The sequence below is a fragment of the Bos javanicus genome, chromosome 10 (assembly GCF_032452875.1).
Source record: "Bos javanicus breed banteng chromosome 10, ARS-OSU_banteng_1.0, whole genome shotgun sequence".
NCBI classification, from domain to species: domain Eukaryota; kingdom Metazoa; phylum Chordata; class Mammalia; order Artiodactyla; family Bovidae; genus Bos; species Bos javanicus.
The window spans coordinates 20719791-20746264 of record NC_083877.1 but is presented as its reverse complement, the minus strand read 5'-3'; the positions used below and the strand labels follow the sequence as shown (position 1 = coordinate 20746264).

The window sequence follows — 26474 nt, the reverse complement described above, 5'->3', positions numbered from 1 at the left end:
GGGACAGAGGACAGTCCCAGGAAGGAGGAGCTGCTTGCCTGGGGGAGGACCCAGCCCTTACCTCTTCCCTGTCCATTCCTTTGTTCAACAGAGAGTGACTGGGTGCCCCAGAACTGGACGCCATGGTAGGCATGGAGGCCATATGGATGCATGGAGTTATGGTCCCGAGCAGGGCTGTCCACAGAACCTTTGGAAACAGTATAGAGAGGCAGTCAAGTAATGTTATAGGCAAATGTAACATTATGGCTCTGCCCTTAGAGAGACATGTGTGACTCTGGAGGAGCTCTTATGCTAGTGGGTGAGATTCCCAGGGAAGTGAGCTTGGAGTTGGGGCTGCAGGTGCCGGGGAGGAATCCTGGCTTGGGGCTCAAACACGCATCTCCTCTGTGCCTCCCCAGCAGCAGACCCTATGGTGCCTGCAGTCAGGTCATCCTGTAGGGGTGCACATCCCTGCTTTCTCTCTGGCCATGCTCTCTTAAGAAGGCTGCTTTGATTGCATGTCCCCTCACCTAGTCCAGTGTCTGCACCATGGTAGCCACTCAACAACCATTTACATAATTCAGCCAGTCAGTCCTTGAGTAGTAATCCCTGAGTACCAATACAGCTCACCCCACAGCATGATGAAGACTGCCAAGGTGCCTGCTCTCAAAAAGCTTATTCTCAAGCTGGGGAGACCCACTCTATAGAAGCAAATACATACAAAAGATGGTCTCATCGAGTCGTAAGTGCCCCTAGGAAAATTAAATAGCCCTAGGGCATTCAGATAAAGCTAGTGGTGGTGGTAGGGGTCCTGGGAAAGAATGAATGAGTGAGTGAATGAATGACGAGCCATGGCAGTCAGAGCAAGATATGCTGCACCCATCTGGGTGGGGAAGAGGAGGCCGAGCTGGGACTTAGATCCTTTAGATCCCAGAGCTGGGAGCTTAGGGTGAGGTGGGGAAGGGTGGTCAGAGGTGTCTGCACCCTAGGCCTCATGTGAGGTGGGGAGGAAGTGGACAGGGAGTGGTGTGGAACCTCTGAATTCAGTGCAAAGAAGCAGAACGGCTGGAATTGCTGACTAAAGCAACACTGTGTCTCTGTATCCCCTTTGCACCCATCATGACTCAGGCTTGAGTTCCGAGGGGAGTGGAAGGGTGGGGCAGGGAGGACCTGGAGCTGAGGTTCAGGGAGCTTGCAGGCTTGGCCAGCCTCCCCAGGGCTTGTTCCCACAGAGGCCCCCGGTCCCCCCACAGCTGGCAGCTGTCCTGTGCAGTCCTCTCCCAAGCCCCAGACCCCTGAGCAGGGGGCAGGGAGCTGAGGTTGAGGCAGGAAATAGATGGGCTCCAGGTTAGACATTTACAGCCAGCCCCCTGTTTACACTGCTGAAACCGTGTAACTCTGACTGTGACTCGAGTCCAGCCTAAACCCAGAATGGGACTTGAACTCACAGTTTTTTATTTGTGTATTTATTTTAAATGTCAAAGCATAAACATTTTTTTACTGTTTATGTATTTGGCTGTTTTGGGTCTTGGTTGTGGCACTCCGGATCTTCACTGTGTCCTGTGCGATCTTTCCTTTAGGCACACGGACTCTCTACTTGTGGTTTGCAGGCTCTGTAGTTGCGGCATGTGGTCTTACTTGCTCCATAGCATGTGGGATCTTAATTCCCTGACCAGGAATCAAACCCACGTTCCCTGCGTTGCAAGGCAGATTCTTAACAACAGGACCACCAGGGAAATCCCTCATCATCTTTTTTTTTTTTTTTAAGTTTATGGAGAGTCACACTTTAAATTTGTATTTATTTTTGGCTGTGCTGGATCTTCCTTGCTGCTCGTGGGCTTTCTCTAGTTGGGGCAAGTGGGGGCCACTCTCTAGCTGCCAGTGCTCAGGCTTCTCATTGCAGTGGCTTCTCTTGTAGAGCATAGGCTCTGGGCGTACAGGCTTCAGTAGTTGTGATGCACAGGTTTAGTCGCCTGGTGGCATGTGGAATCTTCCCAGACCAAGGATCAAGCCAGTGTTCCCCGCATTAGCAGGCAGATTCTTAACCACTGGACCACCAGGGAAGTCCCCCTTCATGGTCTTTTAATTGAGATCACAGGCCTGTTCTCAGAATTTAATGAAGCTCAGGTTCTTGATGTCTCATTGCAGAAAGAATTCAGTGAGAGACAAAGGGATAGGTAAGAAGTGGATTTATTTGAGAGAAACATGCTTCACAGAGTGTGGGCCGTCTCAGAAGACAGGAGGCCCGGAAATATGGGGTGTCAGTTTTTATGGGCTGGGTAATTTCACAGGCTAATGAGTGGGTGAGTTATTCCAACCATTTTGGGGAAGGGACAGAGATTTCCAGGAACTGGGCCACCACCCACGTTTTGATCTTTGATGGTTGGCCTTAGAACTGTCAGGGCACTGGTGGGTGTGTCATTTAGCTTGTGGTGTTGGAGAGGACTCCTGAGAGTCCCTTGGACTGCAAGGAGATCCAACCAGTCCATTCTGAAGGAGATCAGCCCTGGGATTTCTTTGGAAGGAATGATGCTAAAGCTGAAATTCCAGTACTTTGGCCACCTCATGCGAAGAGTTGACTCATTGGAAAAGACTCTGATGCTGGGAGGGATTGGAGGCAGGAGGAGAAGGGGACGACAGAGGATGAGATGGCTGGATGGCATCACTGACGCGATGGACATGAGTCTGAGTGAACTCCAGGAGTTGGTGATGGACAGGGAGGCCTGGCGTGCTTCGATTCATGGGGTCGCAAAGAGTCGGACTCGACTGAGCGACTGAACTGAACTGAACTGAACGTATTACAATGACCGAAAGCTGGAATCTGATACCCCATGGTTCTGCCCTGCTTCCATCACCTTCTCATTTTTTGTGTCAGCCAGTTGGTCAGAGCTACCTCCTTGGGGACTCTCTGGGGACAGAAGCTACACAGGTGGCCTCATCTGGGCACCCCTAATGCTTGGGCAGTTGCTCTAGAAAGAGGAGTCCACTTCAGGTGTGACATGCATCTTGCAGGAGCAGTGTGGGTCCGCTTCTGAGGAGCCCAGGGCTGGCCAGGCTGCTGAGGCCCAGCTCCTCGGCACCACTGCTGCTTCTTGCAGCCATTTGTCTCCGTTCCTTGGGCCTTCAGTTGCTGTTTCTGTTACTCTCCCTGCTACCAGGGTAGGGAAGGTTTTGGCGATGGGAGCAGCTGCATAAGAACGTGGGAAGTGGTGGGGCCTCTGGACCCAGGGCTGCCCCTTCTTAGAAGTGTAGAACACAGGAGCCAGAACAGGCCTTTCGAGCTTGGAAAATACAACCCCTTAGCACAAGAGAGGCCCAGATTTGCATGCAGTCAAATCTCTTCTCTGAGTATGCTTAGCTCTCCGCTTGCACAGGCCTGGGCTCTCTCTGTGGCTGCTCCTAGGTTGGGACTGGCAGTGGTGAGTAGGGATAAAAGGAAGGCTTCTCAAGTTACCTTTGTATACCTTTTGGATTCTGACCCACATTCTAAAACAATGCTGTTAGAAATGTACATTTTAAAATGCTAATCAAAAGTCTCTTTTCCATCCTGGCCTGAGCTCCTTTAGGGGATTAAGCATCTCCTGGGGACTGACCAAGTCCCTAGATTTGCTCTGGTAGGGGTGGGGGCTCCATCTCAGCAGCCTGTGTCTCGCCAGGGCTGACCTCCAGCAGGCTGGTGTCTCCTTCACAGCTTCAGCATGCTCTTTCTTTCTCTGTGCCTGTTGTTGCTTTCAGTCCTGCAGCAGCCCCCTCCCTTCTGACAGGCCCTGTCTTTTGACTCTGCCTCCTGCAATCTCTCCTGAATCCACATCCCCACTGCCATCACATCCTGGGACACTGGTCAGACTCCACGCAGCTCTTCTGATGCCTGCCTGTTTTCCCCCGGTCCATCTTCCCCACCCCTGAGCCCCAGTCAGCTTCCTCAGATACAAATTGTGCACACTCCTCTCCCGCTTACATCCTCCTGTAGCCAACAGCATTAGTGCTCTGCCCAGCTCTGCCTGGATGCCCCTTTCCATTTTTGTACCCAACGCCCCCTTCAAGTGCTTTCAGGGTTGACACCTGCAGCTCTTCTTGGAGGGCTGCCCTTGATCTGGACCTGGTTTACCCCGCCCAGCCCCACCTGGGCCACGCTGTGGCTGGCAACTGCTCAGTGGTAGTGGTGGCGGGGAATGAAAGCCCAGCTTCTCGTCCCAGCAGGGCTACCCTGAGGCCGAACACTCTAAGGCTGTCCTGCTGGGCTCCGAGGGAAGTCACCTCCACAGCTGAACTGGAGCTCCAGCTGGCCTCTCTCCAACCACCTACCTCCCCTGGGTATTCTGCCTTAAGAGTCACTCAGCGTCTAGATGAATCCCTCATGTGGAAACCTACCACCCACAATTTAAATCTTAATCACTGATCTGTATTCATCTCCTTTCTCTGAAAATTTATCCCATATCACATCTACAGTCACGTCATAGCAACTTCTAGCTGTCCTGCAACATTCTGTGTTTCAATACCTGCTTTTTTTTTTTCAGTTAGGAAAAACTACTCCACCCCCATTCTTTAAGTCTCTGATCAATATCACTCCCTTCAATTCCCTAATGAGCCCAGCTGCTTCCTCCTGTACTCTGTACTGTGTACTTATTACAGCACCCATCTCATCAAATTGAACCAGTGTTCTCTAGCATGGTGCTGGGCAGAATGCAGGTGTCAAAAGAAATGTTTCTGAATGAATACTGACTCCCAACACGTCCTAAGACTCTCTGCTATTGGGTTTCTCAGATCTTGACACTCTTCTCCTGCCAATCAACACTTACTCTTCGTGTTTCATTCTCTCAGACCTCTACTCTACTGTTTACATTTCTAAGATTAATTAAGTCTTGTTGGAGGGAAGCAATGTGGTGTCTTTTGAAGAAAACCGCTCCCTCTGGCTTCTTGAGACACCAGGATCAAGGCTGTACCCTGCATGGTGTGGACTCTTGGGGCCCCAGTTCACTCACTTCCTACGGTAAGTGGAAGGTTTGTACTGACTTCTAAGGTCTTCCAGGGCTGAATGAAAGTCCTCTGTGGACTGGAGCCTACTCTGTCTGGTTCTCTGCTCTCCCAAAGCCAAGAACTGTGCCTGCTGCAAAGCACACTCTTGCATATTTGTCAAGAGAAAGAACTGACTTTACTGGCTCCATATTGCTTGGCCCATATGTGTTATTTCACTTAATTTTCAAAGGAGTGGAGTCAGGGTTTGTATGCAGATTTGTACACCTTTGAAGCCCATTTTCTTCCCATCATGCCTTGTGACCTTTAGGGGACAAGGCCCTCATGAAAGGATTTGTCCCAATGATGGCTTTTAAAGATGGCTGTGGAAGGCTGTAGGAGATCCTGAGGCCCTTGTCCTTCCTAAAGCATATAGGCAATTGCTGTTGCCCCTGACCAATCTCAGGGGGATTAGGGTGGTGAGTGGAAGGGGGTGAGAGGGTGGTGAGGAAATCTGATTGCTCTGATTTAAACGGGGTGCCTCAGCAAATGGTGGAGTTTAGGTACGCAGTTCCAGTCACATGCTTGTAAGCTGGCTGGCTCTTTTGAAAAAAAAAAAAAGAAAAGAAAGAAAAAAAACCCTGGTTGACAGCAGTTGTTGATTCCTATAGCATGTATATTTTCACCATGGCTAAACTCAAGCAACCACCGTGAAGTGGCTGGCTGCAGGATTGGAGGAGATGCACATATCAGCTCTCATGGGTGAGAGAGCCACGCCAGCAGTCACTGGAGCAGTAACTGGGGGCTATTCCCAGAAAGCCACGGGAAGATCGCAGCTTCCATAGGCTCTGTAGGCAGCTGTGGGAGGCCTCGGCTCTCCCCCTGCCTTTTTGGAAGATTAGAAATGGCCTCTGCCACTCTGATTTATAGTAGCTCTCCCATTACCTTGATGACCGTGGAGCTGCTGGCGGGAAAGTGGCCTCAAGGGGGCCCTTGGCTCCTCCTTGGAACACACCTGCTGTTGCCTTGCCTCAGGCTGGGACAGACCCCCAAGCAGGGAAAGCAGCTCTGAAAGGTTCTTGTGATCAGTTCTTCAGGAAACAGTTCCTGGGGTGTCATCCCAAGAATGCGAGTGTGTCAGTGTCATCAACTATTCCTCTGCCTCTCCCTTGGGATTTTCCTCCCCAGTTCCAAGAAATCCTGAATATCATGGACTCTGCCTTCCCTGGATTGGGCCTCACCCTGGGATCAGGCCCAGCTAGAAGGCAGTGGGCATCCCTGAAGAGATGGCGGAATGAGGGCGTGGGAAAGCAGTGAGGAAAAGGGGTGGGTGTGCCTGCTTCTGGCTGGGGAGGTACCCCACTCCCTGGCTGGGGCAAGGGACAGGCAGCTCTGCAGGGAAGAGCAGGAGCAGATGTGGAGGAAAGGGGCCTTGTCCTGTGGATGCAGCTCCTTGAGAGCCTCAACATGTTGCATATTGTTAGGTCTTCCTCTAAAGTACCTACCACCTTGCTGAGCAAAGGATAAGTACTTGAAAATGAACTGAAGGAGAAATGAGAGCTTTATTATTAGCCCCTAGAACATTTTTCAGCGTTAAGGCAAAAAGTAAAATGACGGGGTAAGGAAGGCCTGAAGAAGGACCTATAAAGGCCCCCAGGGCTCAACCAGGGCACAGCAGAGGCTTCTCTTCAGATCAACGGTGTGCAGTAGGTAGGCAGGGAAGGAGGCTGTGTTCCAACTGAGATAGACCAACCACTCAGCCCAAAGGGAAGCAGAATTATGTGAGGCCAGCAGGGTTAGAACTTGCTAGCATAGAGGGTCATGACCCATTTGGGCACCCGGAGAAACCCAGGCAAGTAGGAGGCCAGCCAGCCCAGGTTGGAGACATGGGAGAGGGCGGAGCTCAAAGACAAATAATCCTGGACAGGGCGGCCTGTGGACCACAGGAAAAGAAGGATTAGATCCTTGTTTCCCATTCCTCAGACACCCCCACGTGGCTGCAGAGACCGAGTGGAATGTGAGGAAGGAAGGGAGAGAAGGGGAGAAGGAGTGAGCTGGAAACGGAAGGAAGAGAGGTTCAGGCTGGCTGCTGGGCCAGAGCTCTTACCATCAACATCCTGCAGGCCATAGCGTCGTGCGAGGTCACAGGACGGCAGCACCTTCCCGCTCAGGCTCAGGATATTGGGATCTGTGGGCACACAGACAGCTGAGACAGCCTGCAAATGGCCCAGGGTGACCAGGCCTGGGCCCAATGGCACAGGGCATCACCAAGATAGGCTTAAGAGCCCAAATTTGTTTCTTTCTGTTCCTAGGAAGGTTTCTGGGCCTCTGGCTCCTGGCCACTGTTCCCAGGATCCAATTGCTGAGGCTCCCACACCTCAAACTGGGCATTGGACCCTTTGGGTGTCCAGAAGCCATAGAAAAGAAGGGCGTATTCCTGGCTCAGGACCCAGAACCAGTGGCCACCACCCTGCAGATCCCCCATGCCCTTTCTCATTACCAGCCGCCCCCAACCTTTTCACCTGTTGCCAACGCCACCACACATTTGCCACTCATTTCTGTGGTCTCCGCGGATGAGAAACGAAATTTGAACTGAAATACAGGGGCAGAGAGTGAAGGGTTAATTTCCAAGAGCGCTGCCCAAGTCCCTTTCCTGCTTTCAGCTTTTGTTCCAGGAGAGGGAGGCGCTAGTCACCGCGCCTGCAGGACTCAGCATCTGGGAAGGTACGGGAATCACTCCTTCCCACATCCGCGAGCCCTGTAACCACGTACTGGTACCCACTGCCTTTCTGCCTTTCCTAAGTGGAAGAATATGGGGATGCCAACCGCATCTGGGCCTTCTAGATTAGTTCAGAGTGGAGGTCAAGACTATGGGCTCTGGAGGCGGATAGTCTTTCCACTTACAGGATATGTGACTTGAGCAAGTTTCTTAACCTCCCTGAGTTTCAGTCTCCCAATCTGTAAAGTGGAGCTACCATCTCCCTTACGGAGTGAAGGACAGAATGCGCGTCAGTGCTCAGCCCTGCGCCCGCCACAGTGAGCCCTGGTATCTACTCTCTGTTGCTGTTACTGTTTTGTCATTGGAGAGAGAAAGACTGGTTCCTTGCATTCCCTGCCACCCTCGCCCTCCCCCGGCCACCTGCTTAATCAGGGGATCTGAAGCATTCTCCTTCATCATGTGCTCCTTCAGCAGCTCTGTCTGCACCAGCCCCGGCCACAGAGACACGTAGCTGACCCCGTGGCGCCGCAGCTCCTGAGCACAGTCCGCAGCCATCCTGTCGCACTGCAGAGGGACAGAAGGCCGGGTGGGAGTCAAGGCACCTGGTCGTGTCACCTCCCTCTCCTGCCTTGCCTGCTTCTGCCGAGGATGCCCCCAACCCCTGGCCTTCCCAGGAGCCCCGTCTTAGCTATCCACCTTCCCCAGTGCACTGGCCGGCCAGGGGAGAGGAGCCCAGGCTAAGGAACTGTCTATACAGGGGAGAGGAAGAGGGGAGGGCCAGTCAGCCTCACCACCTGGACCACCGGGGACCATCTCTCCTGAGCTCTGGCAACTGTGACTGTCCACCCCAACCCCTGCGCCAGTGGGTCCTCACCGCAGCTTTGCCCACGCCATAGGGGACGTTGAAGAGATACTGCAGCCCCCCAGTGGAGGAGATGATCACAATGAGCCCCCGGCCAGCTGGTACCATCAGCCGAGCCCCATACACTGAACACAAGTAATGGCCTCTAGAAGGTGGGGCAGAGAAGAAATGAACCACGTCAGGGCTGTCTCGAGAAGCTTCTTCTGCCCCCTAGTGGCTTCTGAGCCAGGTGGTGGTGGTGGCTTAGTCACTAAGTCACGTCCGACTCTTGTGACCCCATGGACTGTAGCTAGCCAGGCTCCTCTGCCCATGGGATTCTCCAGGCGAGAATACTAGAGTGGGTTGCCATTTCCTTCTCCAACAGGGCCACCAACCTGGTGAACCAAGGGCCTGAGGTCACATACTAAGAAACCCACAGGTAAAATTAACCACTGAAAGAGGAGAAATGGCAATCTTTAGAAGACTGTAACGGAAGAAAAGTGCTCTGTCATGACAGCAATGACAAAGCTAAAATAACTCTGGGGGATAAAATATAATAAATACATAGGATCTACAAGGAAAAACTATAAAGCTCTATTTAATATAAAAGAATACAGGCCGCTCTATCCCTCTGAGATGGCCCACACTTTACGTATGGACTGTGTTTCTCTCTAAATAATCCACTTCTCACCTAAATATGTAAAAAAAGAACAAGTACAGACAGAATCTGTTTAGAAGAACCAACATGTAAAACTTGAGTTCTGCTTAAATTAATCCACAGATTCAATTTGAGTGATATCTCAAGACTTCTGGAGAAATTGGTAATAATCTAAAGGTCAATGAGAATAAATGTGTGAAAATAGCCGGGAAAATTCTGAAAAAGGAAGAAGAATATCTTGTGGGTGAGGGGGATATGCTGCCATAAACTGTACAATGACATAATAGTTAAAAGAATGCAGAGGACTTCCCTGGTGGTCCACTGGCTAAGATTCTTTTTTTTTTTTTTTTTGGCTAAGATTCTGAGCTTCCAATGTAGAGGGTTCAATCCCTGGTCAGGGAACTAGACCCCACGTAGATCCCACATGCCACAACAAAGGTCGAAGATCATGCCTGCTACACCTAAGACGTGGCTCAGCCATATAAGTAAATATTTTTTAAAAAAGAATTCAGGACTGGCATTATAATACCTAAATATGTCAATGAAACAAAGTGCTCAATAGTTAATCCAAGTGTAAAGAAGAATTCAGCAAAGTAGTAAGGGAACATTTCAAACCAACAGGGAGAGATGGTTGTTGTTCAGTCGCTCAGTGGTGTCCAACCCTTGGAGACACAACTGAGAGACTGAACAACAAACATCTGGCCAACAAATAATTTGGGCTTCCCAAGGGGCACTAGTGGTACAGAACCCGCCTGCCAATGCAGGAGACATAAGAGACGCGGATTTGATCCCTGGGTCAGGAAGACCCTCTGGAGGAGGGCATGGCAACCCACTCCAGTGTTCTTACCTGAAGAATTCCAAGGACAGAGGAGCCTGGCAGGCTACAGTCCACTTCAGAGTTGGACATGAATGAAGTGACTTAGCGTGTAGGCACGGTCAGTTATTTAGTAGGTGGGATGGACTCTCTACCTCATTTATTGCTTTAAAATGCATTCCCAAAATACTTGGGTATAAAAAAATGAGTGCCTAAAAGCAATAAAAGAAAGTATAAATAAATAAAATGAATTTGCTCAGTTGTGTCTGACTCTGCGACCCCATGGACTGTAGCCTACCAGGCTCCTCCCTCCATGGGATTCTCCAGGCAAGAATACTGGAGTGGGTTGCCATTTCCTTCTCCAATATCTCTTTGAGCCCCTTTTTTGGAGGGGGAGACAAGAATACTGGAGTGGGTTGCCATTCCCTTCTCCAGGAGATCTTCCTGACCCAGGGATAGAACCCGGGTGTCCCGCATTGTAGGCAGATGCTTTACCATGGGGAAGCTTGTCTCAGTACCATACCAAGATATAAATGACTTATACATTAAGACATGTATATACGTAGATATACAAATACATACATGTATATACATTTAAGTATGTTTAGAGAGCTGAAGAAAGCATGCAGGCAAGTAATGAGTAATAAATTGGGAAAGATATTTGTAAAACACACATTAAAGGGATCTATTCTACAAAGGTCTCTTATAAATTGATGTAAAAAGAATAATTTAGTAACACAACTCACGAAAGAATAAAGAACTGATACAAATGTAAAAAACAAAAGCTCAACTTCACAAATAATAGAGAAATGTGAATTTAAAAAACATCTTCAGATATCTTTGGCTTATTAGAACGGCCAAACTTGCCTGACCTCCTGGCCCGATATTGTCTAGTATGATAGAAGACATGGGGAAACAGATATTCTCCTTCATCGTTCTGAGATTATAAATTGGTGGGGTCTTTTAGAGGACAGTTTGATAATGTTTACTAAAATCTCTGAGGTACATATTTTTTAGCCTAATTTTTTCCCACTACTGCAACAGATAAGGGCTTAGATAAATAAATTATGGTATCTCTTCCCAGTGGAATATTTAAATGAATGGTAGAATATATACTAGGCTATTAACAGTAGCTATATCCCAGGCAAAAGAGGAAGGGTTGGTGATTATGGAATAAGATTATACTAATCTACCCAGTATATTTGGGGGTTTCCCTGGTGGCTCAGTGGTAAAGAATCCACCTGCCAATGCAGGAGATGTCAGTTCGATCCCTGGGTCAGGAAGATCCCCTGGAGAAGGAAATGGCAACCCTCTCCAGTATTCTTGCCTGGGAAATCCCACGGACAGAGGAGACTAGCAGGCTATAGTCCATGAGGTCGCAAAAGAGTCAGACATGACTTAGTGACTAAAGAACAACAACGATATCTCAGGCAAAAGAGAGGGGTGGTGACTAGGGGAATATGATTACACTGGTCTACACAGTATATTAAAAAAAAAAATAACACACACATACTTGATAACCAGAAAAACATTTTTTTTGCACAGGAGACAGGACTCTCCAGATGAAAACAAGTAGAGTGAGTTACGGTATCAAAAAGAAGGCCAACCTCAGGCAATGCAGAGGAGAGGCACGATAATTATGTGTGTGAGTGGTGAGAGGAGGTGTTGGTGCGCTTCCAGCAGGGTCCCAGAGTAACCTTCGCTTTGGACCATTCATCAGGGCTTTGGTGCCAGGGTCTGGGCCTCTGCTTTGCAGGGTCAAAATCCTGACCAGCAAGAGGTGAGAGTGTGGAAGGCCCCTCTCTTTAGAGGGCTAAGGACATGGGTGTTGCCAATTTCACACTTTTTGGGTTTTTCTTGATGCTTGGTTGACCATCTCCATCTCCTCACAACATTTATTCCACTTTGGAAATGACAAGTGGATTGTAATCCTGCTTCCCTGAGATTGCCACTAGAAGCCGAGGGTTTCCTTAGATGCTTTAGATGTAGATTTGCATGTAATCTCTGGGTGACTCCCACAGGTGGCTGATCACATCCATGCAGTATAGTTTCTGAGAGGGTACCCTCTTCCCAACAATAAACACAGACCTGAAGGATGTATGTCATGCTGGGTGAACTGTAAATGCTGTGTTTCATCTCATTCCTTTTCCAGATGCATGTGAAACCCCTGCCTTCTCTACTCACACCTGGAACACTCTTGCCTGTGGGCCTGGAGTGAGGAGGGGACGGCGAAGATGGCTGGCATTCAATCTTCCTCACTGACCTTCTGCTGATCTAAAACAAAATAATTCTTTCCTCTAGCCATGTTTGGAGAAGGAAATGGCAACCCACTCCAGTGTTCTTGCCTGGAGAATCCCAGGGACGGGGGAGCCTGGTGGGCTGCCGTCTATGGGGTCGCACAGAGTCGGACACGACTGAAGCGACTTAGCAGCAGCCATGTTTGGACATACCGTGGCAAGCTTTACCAAAGGAAAGAGGCTTCCTTATGGATCATGCATTTGGACAAGCAGAGAGTGAGACAGGAGAGCGGGCAAGGGCGAGTTCAGATGAAAAGTATGGACAGAAACAAGGCCAAAGTTGACGTTCCTGGGCCCAGATTCACCTGCATGAAACTCCTTCAGAGGGCAGTGGACAAATAGGACAGATGGGAGAACAAAGAGACGAGGAGATCAGAAGGAAAAGGAGAGGGCGCTTGTTAATGTTTGGCTGAGTGACTGAGGGGAGCCCAGGCCCTTAAGTGGGTGGCCGGGGAAGCACCTACCTGAGTCCGACGTTGTTGATGTCATCCCAAATGGAGGCGGGGCTTTCCCAGAATGACTTCTTAGAGTTGTTCAGGATCGGCTGGAAGGCACAGGGAGAGTGATGAATAGTATGCTCTGGAGGCAAGAAGGGGCTGGATAATGGAAGGGGACAATCAGTGGGGATGAGGACTCAGGTCAGAGGGGGAGGTCCGAAGTGTGGAGCTGGGGTCAAAGTTCAAAAAGCACCTGGACTCCAGCATAGGCATTGTTGACCAGCACATCCAGACGTCCTTGCTGTTCTCGATCCACCTGCTCAAACAGATTTCGCACTTCACTCTCCTGGCTTGAATCACATACCACGGGCACACACCGGCCTCCCCGGGATTGCGCCTGGAAAGAGACAGAAGGGATATGAGCTCCGAGTTGCACAACGTGAGACAGAACTCAGCTCCCGTCAGTCTCAACTTGGGAGCGAGGCAATCCTAGGCCTCAGGCAGTAGCTGAGGCAACATGGTGGGCAATACTGCCCTCTGGTGTCTGTTTGAGGAGTTTCAGTAATGCTGCTGCTGCTGCTGCTGCTGCTGCTGCTGCTGCTAAGCCGCTTCAGTCGTGTGCGACCCCAGAGACGGCAGCCCATCAGGCTCCCCCGTCCCAGGGATTCTCCAGGCAAGAACACTGGAGTGGGCTGCCATTTCCTTCTCCAATGCATGAAAGTGAAAAGTGAAAGTGAAGTTGCTCAGTCGTGTCCGATTCTTAGTGACCCCATGAACTGCAGCCCACCAGGCTCCCCTGTCCATGGGATTTGCCAGGCAAGAGTACTGGAGTGGGGTGCCATTGCCTTCTCCGTCAGTAATGCTAGGTACTGTCGTGGAGCAAGGGGGATGGGGAATCCCAGGTTTAAAATCTACAGACATTTTCTGAGGTCTACTCTGTTCAAGGCATTGTATTACTCTGCACGTGGAGGCTGAGGGACAAATAGGCTTGGAGGCTCTCTTGAGAAAGGAGGAACTCTTGAGAAAGGAGTTCTTTTTCTTCATTCTTGGTCATTTCCATCTCTTGTGCCCTTAGCTCCCACCCTTCACCACTCATCTGGAATCTCAACTCAATCCCAGCCTTCTTACCCTCACTCCACCAACACTGCTGCCTGGTAAATGAAAAAACAAAGCTCTCAGACACGAACACTCTCTACTTCCTATTCCTATACAAATGTGTCCCCTCCTCTAACTTCAGAGAAAGAAGAATAATTTATTCAAGAACAATCTTCATATCCTGAAGATTCATGCTCTGGGTCCCACCCTCTGACCTCCCTGCCGAACTGCTCACTCACATTTCTAGTACATTCTGGATACACTTATTGCTTATCATGTTCATACTCATTCCTTTCATCTCTTATCACTTCCTGTATTCACATTACATTGAAAGGATCCATTTCTGCCTTAGACTTCAGAGCAAAAGTTACGTCCTACTAAATTTGGTAACTCCAGTGCCTAGCAAATCAAAGGCACCCCAAAATTTATTTAACTGAAATTCAGTAGAAAAATCAAATGAAAACACAATTCAATAAAATCTTAACAAGGAAAGAGAAAGAGCACAGGTCCACAACTCTTGAAATTCAATTCCAAAATCCCTAAAGCTCTCAAATAAAGTTTTTTTGTTTTTTCATAAAATTCACTTAATGGCAAAATGTGCCCTGATCTGAAGTTACTTATGGGGTTTACTTATCCCACTTAGAATAAATGTTCATGTTTATTGAGGAATATTTTGGTTTCAGGTAAGGGATTAAGAGGAGTAGTTAATGGAAAGAGCTCCCTCGGATGGTTTCTGCCCCCTGGGACTCCAGAGGAAGCACTCACCTCCTGAGCAGTGGCCTGCAGTGTGTCCAGGTGGCGGCCAGTGATGTAAACTGTGGCACCTGCTTGGCAGAGCTGCAAAGCGATGCCCCTGCCAATACCCCTGGAGGCACCAGTCACCACGCACACCTGGCCCTTCATGGTAGCTGGCATGACTCAACAAGCAAAGGGGTTAAATCTGTGGAAGAAAGGACTTGCTCTGAGGGAAGCGTGCAGACTGCGTTATGTCGAAGGGGGGTGATCCTGATAGAGGTAGGAAGCGGAGCCAAGGTTGAGATCCTTTGATGGGGAAAGAAGTTTCTGAGAGGGATAACTAGCGCAGGCCCCGGACAAGGTTGGCTGTCCCTTTTGGGCGACCAAGGAGTGAAGAAGGGGGCTGCGAGGGGCTGTCCAGGCCGGCCATCTACTGGGACTCGGAGTGGGACTGTGGCGGGCAGTCTCTCTCGGCACGTCTCACAGAGTCCTGAGCTATGGAGTTCAGGCCCCTTGCCCGGAGGTGCGGCTTCCGCGTGGAGGGCTGGCGCGAGGCCCAGGGACCCTGAGCCCGATGTGGAGGGAGCTCGAACTCCATACCTGCCACCTGTGCTGCCGCTGGAGTCCTCGTGCCGTCTGGCTCACAAAGTTCTCGAAGTCGAGGAGTTTTAATTCTGGTCGCAGGGGCGGGACAAGAAGTCAAGAGGACGACGGTCGAGTGGAAGTACACGTTCTGGTCCGGTTTCAGCAGGAGACTCGGAGGATCCGGTCAAAGAGTACGACACGTAGGAGCCTGGACAAGGGGCGGAGGCCAGGATCCACCAGCGGGGCGTGGAGATCCAGAGACTCAGCCACGCCTTCCCCAGAGAGGCAGTCGCGAGGCTATGACGTGTAATGCTGCGCCTTAAGCGCGCCGGCGTGTCGAAACTCTGCCGGGCCCGGGCCCTCAACCGGCTGACTGAGGTTCCCCCAGCGGCTAAGGCAGCTTTTCCGGGCGGAGCGGCCCCGAAGCACCCATGGGCCTGGGTCCGCGTTCCCCCCACAAACAGGGGCGCCGGTTCCCAGCTGGCGGAAAACGAGGGCGCGGGGCCAAGGGCGCGGGGCGCCCTCCACCAGGCCGCCAGCGACATCCCTGCTCGCCTCCGGATGGGCGCTCGGAGCCGGCCCCAGATGCGCACCCTCACCTGAGCCCAGAAGCTCTGGGGTATTTCCGCCAAGCGCTGTCCGCGCTGAAAGAGGCCCCCGAGACGGGAGAAGAACGAGGTAGGGAGCAACTTGGGGAGAGGGATCAAGGGAGGAACTGGTTGGGTATAAAATTCAGGACAGGTAAGGACAATTTCGTGGGTCCCCAGGGTGTGAGGACTTAGTTTCATCTCCCCTAAGGCATAACCTTCTCCTCTCATTCTCTTTAATGTATTTCTTGTTTTTTTTTTCAGAGCTGATGGTGCACAATGTTTTGAAGGAAGTGGAGGCTCAGGCCCTAGCCTTGGCCACAAACCGGACTGGCAGTGAGATGCTACAGGAACTGTTGGGGTTCAGTCCCCGGAAGCCGATGTGTCGCGTATGGGCTGCTCTGCACTCCAATTTGCGCTTTGTGGCCTGTCATCGATGTGGGGTCCACGTTTTGCAAAGCGCTTTGCTACAGCTGCCTCGATTGCTAGGGAGCCCTGAAGAAGAGGAGGAGGAGGAGGAGGAGGATGGGAAGGATGGTCATGTGGAGACCCTGGAGGAGCTGGTCCTGGGACTAGCTGCTGAGGTCTGTGATGATTTTCTTTTCTATTGTGGAGACACACATGGCAGCTTCGTGGTCAGAACTTTGCTGCAGGTATTGGGAGGGACTCTTCTGGAGTCTGAGAGAGCCAGGCACCGTGGCTCCCAGTCACCTGGTAAGTATTACAAGAAAGGGGTGTGGACCTCCAGGGAAGGAGAGTTTAGGAAGTTCAGAAGGAGAGAGTAAGCAGAAGATTTCTTCATGTCCTTGAAGAATTAGCAGTGAAATTAGGACAGGGATATAGCAGGCCAAAGATTAGTGCGCATGGAGGCCCAGAGGTGAGGATGCCTATGTGTGTTTAGGGGACAGCTGTTAGAAGAATGGGGGTAAGTGGAAGAGGTGATTCACTTGAGCATTGCCTCTCAAACTTTTTTTAACTACAGCTCACAGTAAGAAAACAATTTTCAAGCATCATTCAATATACATGTGTGTGTACATACACATATTGGATTCAAGCCAAAGGTCAGGAAGCAAGACCTTTCTACATACAATCCACTGATATTTTCTACCAGCCGCCCCCCGCCCCAACCTTTTTTTTCTCCTGTGCCATGTGTGGCTTGCAAGATCTTAGTTCCCCAACCAGGGATCAAACCCTTGCCCCTTGCAGTGGGAGTGCAGAGCCCTAACCACTGGACCACCATGGAATTCCCTCCTTTTTCATTTTATTCTGTGTGTTACATAAAAAGTGCTTGTTGAGACCCACTAGATTGATTTCATAATACACTCATAGGCAGCGGACCTACATTTTGAAAAACGTTGGGAAATAGGGTAGTGAGTTTAGGTGAGGCCTGATTTTGGAACACCTTGAATTCCTGACTGAGGAGTTTGGACTATTTCCTATGGACCATGCGGGAGCTGGTTGAAGTTCCTTAGAAAAATTAAAAGGGAAATGTAGTCTCAGTTCAGTCATGGAGATGAGACATTGAGTTGTACTGTATGCATTCTGCATCTCCAGGCCAAATCCTTGTTCAGCTGTGCAATTCTTCTCCCTTCGGGATGGCAGTCTGTGGTCTCACCACTGTATATGTTCTTGATCTTCCTTCAGAAGCACAAAAGGCCCCATCTCGGGAATGTAAGCCAACTGATTTTGAGGTCCCTGAAACCTTCTTGAATTGCCTTCAGAACCTGAGCTCCTGCTTTCTAAAGGACATTGCTGGTAAGGAGGGAAATAGAGGAAGATCTCGGATCTTCTTTTTTGGAGAGGATTATCATCAAACAAGGCTCTTATTTCCATTGGTCTTGTTCGTCTTTTTTTCAAATCTTGCCTGGTTTGTTGTAAAGGCTCTGTTTAGACCATTTGTGTCCATAGTCCCTTATACCCTGTTGCCTGAGGTTGTGTAGGTTGTCTGGATTTTGGGAAAGCCACTTTTATTATTTCTGCCCTCCCCCACAGTGTTTATCACTGACAAGATATCCAGCTTCTGCCTTCAAGTGGCCTTACAGATCTTACACCGCAAGCTGCCCCAGTTTTGTGCCCACCTCTGCAGTGCTGTGATTGGCTATCTGAGTAGCCGGAATTCCTCAGCAGATGGCAGGTATGGACAGGGCCTCAGGATTGATCAAGGTGGTGGGCCATGTGAAATGAATGACATGATGTGGGTATTTTGTTTGTTTCCATTCTCTGTATGTGTGTGTTTATTTTTTTATTTTACTTTTTTGTCTAGTTTTATTGAGATATAATTGACATACAGCACTATATAATTTTAAGGTATACAGCATGATTTGACTGGTTTACCTCATGAAACAGTTACCACAATAAGTTTAGTGAACATCCGTCATCTCATTTATACACAAAATTAAAGAAATGAGAAAAAAAAAACTTTTTTTTCCTAGTGATGGGAATTCTTAGGATTTAATTTCTTAACAACTTTTGTATATGACATATGGTAGTGTTGTTATATTTATTATGTTATGCATTACATCCTTAGTATATATTTACCTTATAAATGGAATTTTGTAACTTTTGATTGTCTCCAGCCAGTTCCCCCTCCCCCCAGACCCCCTGTCTCTGGTAACCAAAAATCTGATCTTTTTTCCTCTGTTTGTTTGTTCTTGAAGTATAATTGACCTACAACATTATGTTAGTTCCTGTTAGACAGTATAGTGATTTGCTATTTCAGTACACTTCACCATGATAAGTCCATGGTGATCGCTATGATAAGTCCAGTGATGTGAGCATTGTGAATAAAGTGAAGACTACCTGATCACCTTCTCCTTGTCCCCAGCCCCCTATTGCTGTTTCTGCGAGATCAGACAAGCTCCAGGCTCCTGGAGCAGGTGCTGCTAGTGTCAGAGCCCCCAAGGCTCCAGAGCCTCTTTGAAGATCACCTCCAAGGACATCTGCAGGCCTTGGCTGCACATTCTATTGCCAACTTCCCTTTGCAGCGTTTCCTGGATGCCATCACCACCCCTGAGCTGGTGAGTTGGGAACTTGGCCGAGTCTGTTTCTGTTAGTTCTTGTTCACTGGGCTTTGCTTTATTGTGTACATGCCTCTGTATTTCCAACAGTGTGCTGGCCATTCCCCTTGAGAAGTCACTCCTGGAGGCTTCCCAGAGCTTAGGGTGAAGGTGCCTTCTTCCCAGAAAGGATGTGCTCTAGCTTTTCTCAGGTGCCAGTGCCAGTAGGAGATTGGCTTAATCCAAGTTCTCAGCCTGAGCTTCCGTGGCTTGCTCAGTCTCTGGGTGCTTGGCTGTAAATCCACGCGAGCAGCAAAACTGCTTTCGTAGCTTCTCTTTCTCTTTGCTGTTTAGTGCCAAGGCATGCTTTGCCAGGATCCCCTGGGTTGAGAGCTAGGATGGAAGGGCAGGTTTAACTCTAGCCCTCCCTTTTGCTCCCCCTCCCCATGTGAGGCCTCCCCTCTAAGACTTCTTTTGTTCTGGACCTTCCTTATCCATCCAAACCAAAGTCTTGGCTTTTGCCAATGCTTTTATGTTTTACCTAGCATTTTTAGTTGCTTTTGGCAGGAAGATTTCATCGAATAACTTAGCCCACCATTACCAGAATGTCAAATTCTTTACCCCATGTCTCCCCTCAGCTGTCCCCTGTGTTTGAGGAGCTGAGCCCCGCCCTGGAAGCTGTGCTGGCCCAGGGTCACCCAGGGGTAGTCATTGCCCTGGTTGGCGCCTGCCGCAGAGTTGGGACCCACCAAGCCCAGGTCCTGCAGCTGCTGTTGGAGGTGAGTGGGGGTTACCCGCAACCCCTTTGTACCCTGAGTTCAAGTTCTACCTGCTAGGATTTAGCTAATCTTCAGTTGTTGTGTTTCTGGACCCGTGGGATCTGATACCCAGCGAGTTCACAGGTATGGGGGAAATGAAGCCAGAGCCATCTCATGGCCCTGGAATGAAAAGTGTCTCCCTGGACAAAGAAAGAACTTTTAAGGAAAAAAAACTTATTCAGCCCCTGTTATATATATGGAGGCTGTGAATACAGCAAGGAAGATGAGATCCTCTCCACATGCAGGTTATGTTCTTGTGGAGTCAGGCACCTGTCCTGAACGCTTTCCCCTGGCTGGAAAGCCGAGGTGTCAGATGAGGTAGTTCTCAGCTTCATCACGTTCTGTCTTCCCTTCTAGGCATTCCACTGTGCAGAGCCCTCTTCCCGGCAAGTGGCCTGTGTGCCCCTCTTTGCCGCTTTGATGGCTTATGAGGTGTACTATGGACTGGCGGAGGAGGAGGGGGCAGTGCCCATGGAGCACCAGGTGGGTGAGGCAGGGGAGAGGCCAAGCCTGTGACTAGTTGGGAACCAGGCCTCCCAGAGCTGAGGAAGCCCCTCGCCACAGAGGTGAGGGAGGTGGGATCTCTTGGCTTCATCCAAGTGAAGGTGGCGGTTTGGTGGCTGCCTCCTAACTGCCTGTCTTTGTCCTCTCAGGTGGAAATGGCCGCCGCCAGGGGCCTGGGGGAAGTGGCAGTTCTTGGGTCTCTCCTGCTGCAGCATCTGCTGCACTTCTCCAGTCCCTGTCTCATACTCCAGAGTCTCAGTGCCTTGACAGGACCGCAGCTCCTGACTCTGGCCCAAAGCCCTGCCGGCTCCCATGTGCTCGATGCCGTCCTCACCAGCCCCTCTGTGACACGCAAGCAGCGCCGCCGGGTGCTAAAGACACTAAAGGTTAGAGTTTTGGCTCCTGTTTGATTCCTCTGCCATCCCTCCATTTGGAGAGTGTGTGCTTTCCCTGGGACTGGCCTTCAGTCACAGAGAGGATGCGTAGTTCCTAGACTGCTTCAACTTGGCCTCTTAACTTCACCTCCCCACCCCACCCCCACCAACAATACCCTTTTATGGACTGCCCTAGATGGGGTCGCACAGAGTCGGACACGACTGAAGTGACTTAGCAGTAGCAGTAGATGGCTCTACCTTACTTACCTCAATGCAGGGACATTATGTGACGCTGGCCTGTAGTCGCCATGGCAGCCGTGTGCTAGATGCTATCTGGAGCGGAGCAGCCTTGGGGGCCCGGAAGGAAATTGCTGCCGAGCTGGGTGAGCTCCTCTCTTTGACCTTTCCAAACGTTCCCTTTCCTTATTCTGAAAAGCTGGATGGCTGGGAGTGGACCTAAATTCAGCAGAGACTTCAGTTTTAAAGGGTGGTTTTGGCTGTGGGTTTGAGCAGTCTGCTCTCCCTGCCCCTCCATGTAGTCTGCCCCTCTGTGTAGCCCTTCGCTTCCATTTTTGTTATTTGGACGGTGAGGTGTTAACTCTATCCTGAGGCAGACCCAGGATTCCAGAAAAATGGAGGGACCTTCTCCCCAAGTAGAGTCTCTTCAAGCCTAGGGGGATGACTGCGTGGTGATACTGAACATGAATGGTTCCCTTTGCAGGGGAGCGGAACCAGGAGCTGATAAGAGACCCTTTTGGCCACCATGTGGCTCGAAACGTGGCCCTGACTACCTTCCTGAAGCGTCGAGAGGCTTGGGAACAGGAGCAGGGGGCGGTGGCCAAGCGGAGGCGGGCCTTGAACTCCATACTTGAAGACTGAGGGCTTGGATCTGGGACTGGGTGTTGATGGGGGGGTGAGGAGAGGAAGTATCTATCTTGCCCTGTTCTAGTTTAAATTGGAGTCAAATGTCTTACCAATAAACATTTTTATATTTTTATTGGAAACACTTTTGTTATGTTGCAGGGGGAAGGGTACAGAGAAAGAGAGATCTCAAGGTGAGGTTAGAGAGGGCTCTGTTCAGGGCACTGAGGAGCCTAGGGACAGCAGGGGAGTATGACTTCTAGATGTAGTGGCAATCAGAATGGGATCCAGACACCTGGGGACAGGCTGTGGCTTTTCAGGGTAAGTGGGAGGCTGGAACGATGGTCAGGAAGGGATAGTGTTCTTCAGGAACGGGTGTAGGCTGGGACTGGAAGGATCGTGCCAACAGGCCTGTTGTCAGCACATCAGAGGACAGTGGGGAGATGAGGTGAGTTGGCCAGTCTGCACTGTGCAGGCCCCCAGGCTCGACGCCGTCACAGTCCTTTCCAGTCTGTGTCTTGGAATGAGGCTAGGGCCAGACCCCCTGCTCAGTAGGGTTTGAGGCGACCCTGCCGCTGCCACCGCTCAGTCCCTTCTACTGCACGACGAAGGGTGGAGGAAATCCCCAGCAGCATATGGCCCAGGCCTTGCAGCAGTGAGGAGGCCCATCGGAGGAGCTCCCTGCAGGGCGGAGACAAGAGGAAGTCAGAGGTGGGGGGAGCCTGGGAGGCAGCCACAGGCTGGAGGCTGGGGGTTTTCCACAAGGGAGAGCTAACAGGGTGGGGGAGAGCGTGAGAAGGAATTGTTGGGGCTGCAACTGTAGGGGTGGAAAAGTGTGACGTGTGGCCTCTGACCTGAGTATTTTCTTTGGGCCGAGTCCTTGAATGTCACAGCTCAAGGAGTAGAGCCCGTAGAACGTGGCTTTGATATTCAGGCTGCCGAAGAGATCTCGAGGGCTCTGCTTGTATACGTCGAAGGTGATGCGGGCGATGTCCTTGCTGTGCTTGGGCTTCTCCTGGCCCAGGCCATATGACAGCACCCCACTCTGCAGGGCACCCCCTCATCAGTGTACTGAAGCTTCACCACTAAACCCTGTCAGCCCTGGGACAGACACTGACCCCCTGCCCCTTGCCTGGATTGTTTGTCCTCTATGGGGAGTCTGACAACTCCTCACCTCTCTCAGCCTCTGTCCCCAAGATCAGGGCTAGGTGAGACAAGAGGCTTGGGAGAGACAGAAGGATCAGTGGTCTACTGCAGCCCCACTATGGGCCTCTCACCCTGCGGGGGCTCCAGCTCTGTCCCAACTCCAGCACCATCAGGCACGTGTCATCCTCCAACAGCTGGAAGAACTCCTCGCTCTCCACGGTGGTCCCGTCTTCCTCCAGCACCAGTGTGAGCGCTCCACTCAGCACCAGGGCCTCCAGAGCCTGCCCAGTGGCAAGAAGCAGGAGGGGAGGGGCAGAGCTTATCCTGTGCCCTGTCCCTGCCCAGCTGCCCAGCACCCAACGGTCGGCCCTGGGTGCTGGGTGATGACCCCGGCTCTCCAGCGTCCCTGCAGAAGGCTCCAGCTCGCGCTGTTCTTTGGTTGTTGGGAAACCCTCATTAGGGCCCGTTGTTTCCCATTTGTCCTGTTTTGCTCCTGCCATGGCACTGTCACCTCTCCCAGCTTCCAAGCCACCCCTGCCGGTTTGGAATTGAAAAGCTAGCCAAGTTCTCTGGGGTCAAGGTATTATGCTGACAAGGCCTGCCATGATGGGGTCTCATCTCCAACGCCCCACCTCACTCTCCCCAACCCCACAGAGTTCTCCAGAGCTGTTTGCAGTAATGGTGACTTTTCACCTTTTTGAGTCTTCACGAGGGTCAAGTATCTGTTGTAGCACTTTCATACCTTATCTTCTACATCTTTCCACAGCCCAAGGAGGCAGCTGTATTGTTTCCTTTTTACAAGTTTTGATGGGCTGAATACCTACCCAAGGTTTGACAGTAGGAAGTGGCAGAATCAGGATTTGAATTTGATCTGTCAGACATTGCCGTTCCATACATTGGAGTTCTGAAATGTATTGCTCCAACCCTATCCACTCCTTCCCCACCCCCAAAGACAAGCTTGCTCCTTAGAAAAAAAATGAATCGTCTCAAATGCAGTAGAAGCCATCCGGCTGACCCCCCTGCTTTCAGCCCTCAGAGGGAGGGGCAGCCATGTAATAACCACCGCTCTTTCTGCTCGTCATTCCAAGCTCTCCCTCTTGACTAGCTCCTTGGCTGTCCCCACTCTTGGAACCCAGGGACTTGACTCACTTGCCTTGTCTAGCAGTTCCTGACGGGTAGCGGCTGTCAGGCCTTTCCGGGTGGTCCGCTTGTTATCACAGACTCGGAAAGGTCGCTGGCGTGGTGGAGCCGAGGTCCAGACCTTTCGGCCCAAATCGGCGCTCATGTTGGATACTGACCTGGTAGGTGGGAATGAAGGTCAGGAAGGGGTGAGAGGTCTGCTGAGTGCACTGGGGGTGATGGGCGTGGGTGGGGTAGCTGCAGTGTTAGGGGAGTTGGGAGAGAGGATCTAGGTGTGCAGATTAGAGTAGCCCAGGGAGAGGAAGAGACTACCGAGTGGGGGATGGAGGAAGTAGGGGGCTGGCGGGGGAATGGGGAGAATGAGGAGAATGGGGGACTGGGTGTGGGTCAGAATCTAGACAAGCCCACTGTGAAAAGTGGTGGCAGGGAGGGGGAGGGGTACAAATTGGAGAGTCTAGGAAACTCGAGGCTGAATGGAGTGTTGTGGCTCTGCCCATACACCCAGAGCTGGAGTGGAGGGTTAGGAGTCACCTGAGCAGGCTGCTGGGGTCCAGGTTAGAGAGGTATTCCATGGTGGAGGGAGGGACCCGGAGACGGGCCTCTCCTTGGCGTCCTAGGCTGGGTGCTTCTCTGCTGGGTTGGAGCTGAAGTGGTGGTGTTTTCTGTTCCAGAGCTGGGATCTCAGCCCCAGTGAGTAGGGGGATGAGTCAAGCCTGGACTCTGGCCCCCTCTGCCTGGCCAATACACAGGGCAAAGTCCAAGGTGGGGGTGGAGGCGGGGTGTGGTGGTGGAAGGCAGAAGCCATGGAGGTTTTGTGAGTGTGTCTCTGGTGGTAGTGTGTGATGTGAGAGTAAACAGGAGCTATGGAATGTAATCTCTGGTGTTTTTCTTTATATGGAGGGAACTTCTAGCTGCCAATCTGTGCAAAGCTGCGTTGTGTGATTTGCTTTGTATGTGCTGCCACCTACTGAAGAAAAATTTACTGCAGTTTTAGCAAAAGGGAGGGGGTGCTGAGGACCTGCAGGGCTTGGAGAAAACAGGATAGGAGGCAGTGTGCGCCCATGGGGTGTGATCTATGGATCCAGGATCATCAGGATCCTGTCTGGGACCTTGGCCTTCCTGCTTTCCTGCTCTTCCTTCTGTGGTCCAGGGGAGGGGCTGGCTTAACATTTCTCTGACTTCCTTCTCTAGAACTGCCTGTTTCAGTCACAGTGGATTAGTCACTCACTTTTCCCTTCCACTGGCCACTTAATTAGCATGAAGGAGTCATGGATGGGGGCTTCCCAGGTGGCGCTAATGGTAAAGAACCCGCCTGCCAATGCAGGAGACAGATGCGGGTTCAGTCCCTGGGTCAGGAAGATCCCCTGGAGGAGGTCATGGCAACCCACTCCAGTATTCTTATGGTCCCTATGGACAGAGGAGCCTGGTGGACTATAGTCCATGGGGTCGCAAAGAGTCAGACATGACTGAGCGACAGCACACACAGTCATGGCTGGGGGCAGAGAAAATGCCTCCTTTAATGGACTTGAGGTATCCCGTGTCCCATCTCTCACTTCAGCTGTGGTTGTGCTAACAGTTGTATGGAAGCTCAGACTCTCACTGTCAGTGAACACATCACACACACACTGTCCAGGAGCCTTGTCTGAAGCTGTACAGGACAGGCTGCAAGTGTGCGTCAGGGCATTAAAGCCTCTAGGACAACCCTCAAACAATGGGGAAGGTGAGCTGGACATAAACATCTGCCTTCTGTCTTTCCGGAAGGTATTCTGTGTGCTCAGAGGTTCCTGGAGCCCACTGAAGGAACTTAATAACGCCCTCTTATTGGCTCCCCTCTTCCCCTTCCCTTGCTCTCACTCTGGCTTCCCGAGCTGACTGCCTAAAGACAGGATTACCTATATCCACACCCTCGACTCAAGCTCTGCTGGGAGGAAAACCAAACTGAGACAATACTGGTGTCCTGGCTCCCAGGGAGCCCCTTTCTGGCTGTTGACAGGCAGAAGCCTTTTTCCTTCTTCCCTCAATTTTATCAATCTGCCAAATGTCCTTCCTAAGTTTTGCCTGACGTCGCCACCCAGAGACGGCTTCCTTCCAGTGTGTCTCTCACCGCAGCCTCTCCTTTTTCCTCACCTCGTATCCCGGTGCAGCCCAGCAGTGTGGCCTCTTCATGGGTGTGTGTCACAACTCTTCACGCAGCCTATAAGCCCGTCACACCTCTGTGCATCTCCCACTCCCCCCGGGAACTTAGCCCCATGCTTTACACTGAAAGCTGTCACTGATAGTCCTCTGAGAGCCGTGAGGCTGGAGTGACTGGGGCAGGGCCCAAGGCAGGAGGTGAGAGGGGGTAGGTAGGAAGCTGAGGAAATGTGGGGCTTAGCAGTGTCAGGAGTCGGAAAACAGGCAAAGATACAGCAGCTATGGGAATGAGGAGTTGGGTTGCCTTCTCTGCTGAGAGCTGGCAAGGGATGCCTGACAGTGTAAGAGCTGCAGGGTGGGAGGGCTGAGAACTGGGTGTGTGTGTGTGTTGCAGGGGGGAAATGAGCGCAGAGGCAGGACCCAGGGGCAGGATCCAGCAGTGTCCCTACTCACCCACACACCCAGGGAACCTTATCTGCACCCCCTCAGCCTATCCTGTTTCCTGGAGCCCACATGTGGGAGGCGGGCTCTCACATGCCTGGACGAGTTAGTGATGGGAAGCAGCAGGGTGAGGGAGGGCTCCTGGAAAGGCCCAAGAGGAGCCCCACCTTGTCCCTCCCTGTTTCTGCCTCACCCTCTGCCAACCTGACAGGCACAGGACAGACTTAGGCAACTTGCCCACTGCCGCTTTGCCTTTGGGCTTCCCCAGGCCCCTGGAGAGCCCCCAACCCTGCACCCGCCCAGCTGGGTAAGTAGATCTGCCCACTAGACCTTACTCCCCTCCACTCACTTTTGCCCTGCG

At 51.2% G+C, this 26474-nt stretch overlaps 3 protein-coding genes across 4 annotated transcripts; 1 reads left to right on the top strand and 2 right to left on the bottom strand.

The window, feature by feature from the left end:
* Positions 1-2153: 2153 nt before the first annotated feature.
* DHRS1 (dehydrogenase/reductase 1) lies at positions 2154-15387 on the bottom strand. Of its 2 annotated transcripts, none has more exons than XM_061430337.1 (9): positions 15129-15346; positions 14559-14733; positions 12952-13095; positions 12726-12805; positions 8526-8658; positions 8072-8215; positions 7455-7524; positions 7040-7120; positions 2154-5534 (listed from the first exon to the last, which is right to left on the bottom strand). In XM_061430337.1, the coding sequence occupies exons 2-9, from the start codon at positions 14706-14708 to the stop codon at positions 5461-5463; spliced, it is 876 nt and encodes a 291-aa protein (XP_061286321.1). In that variant the 5' UTR covers positions 14709-14733; positions 15129-15346; the 3' UTR covers positions 2154-5460. The 2 variants fall into 2 exon arrangements, with proteins under 2 accessions (XP_061286321.1, XP_061286320.1); XM_061430336.1 differs by lacking the exon at positions 2154-5534 and adding an exon at positions 6476-6865 and having other exon boundaries at positions 15129-15387.
* Positions 15388-15444: 57 nt separating this feature from the next.
* NOP9 (NOP9 nucleolar protein) lies at positions 15445-21396 on the top strand. The gene is made up of 10 exons (XM_061430323.1): positions 15445-15791; positions 15965-16414; positions 17345-17455; positions 17693-17834; positions 18525-18717; positions 19335-19475; positions 19872-19997; positions 20168-20404; positions 20670-20775; positions 21114-21396. The coding sequence occupies exons 1-10, from the start codon at positions 15545-15547 to the stop codon at positions 21269-21271; spliced, it is 1911 nt and encodes a 636-aa protein (XP_061286307.1). The 5' UTR covers positions 15445-15544; the 3' UTR covers positions 21272-21396.
* On the bottom strand, positions 21363-26326 carry CIDEB (cell death inducing DFFA like effector b). The gene is made up of 5 exons (XM_061430344.1): positions 24071-26326; positions 23553-23697; positions 22531-22680; positions 22108-22298; positions 21363-21934 (listed from the first exon to the last, which is right to left on the bottom strand). The coding sequence occupies exons 1-5, from the start codon at positions 24109-24111 to the stop codon at positions 21802-21804; spliced, it is 660 nt and encodes a 219-aa protein (XP_061286328.1). The 5' UTR covers positions 24112-26326; the 3' UTR covers positions 21363-21801.
* Positions 26327-26474: the final 148 nt, after the last annotated feature.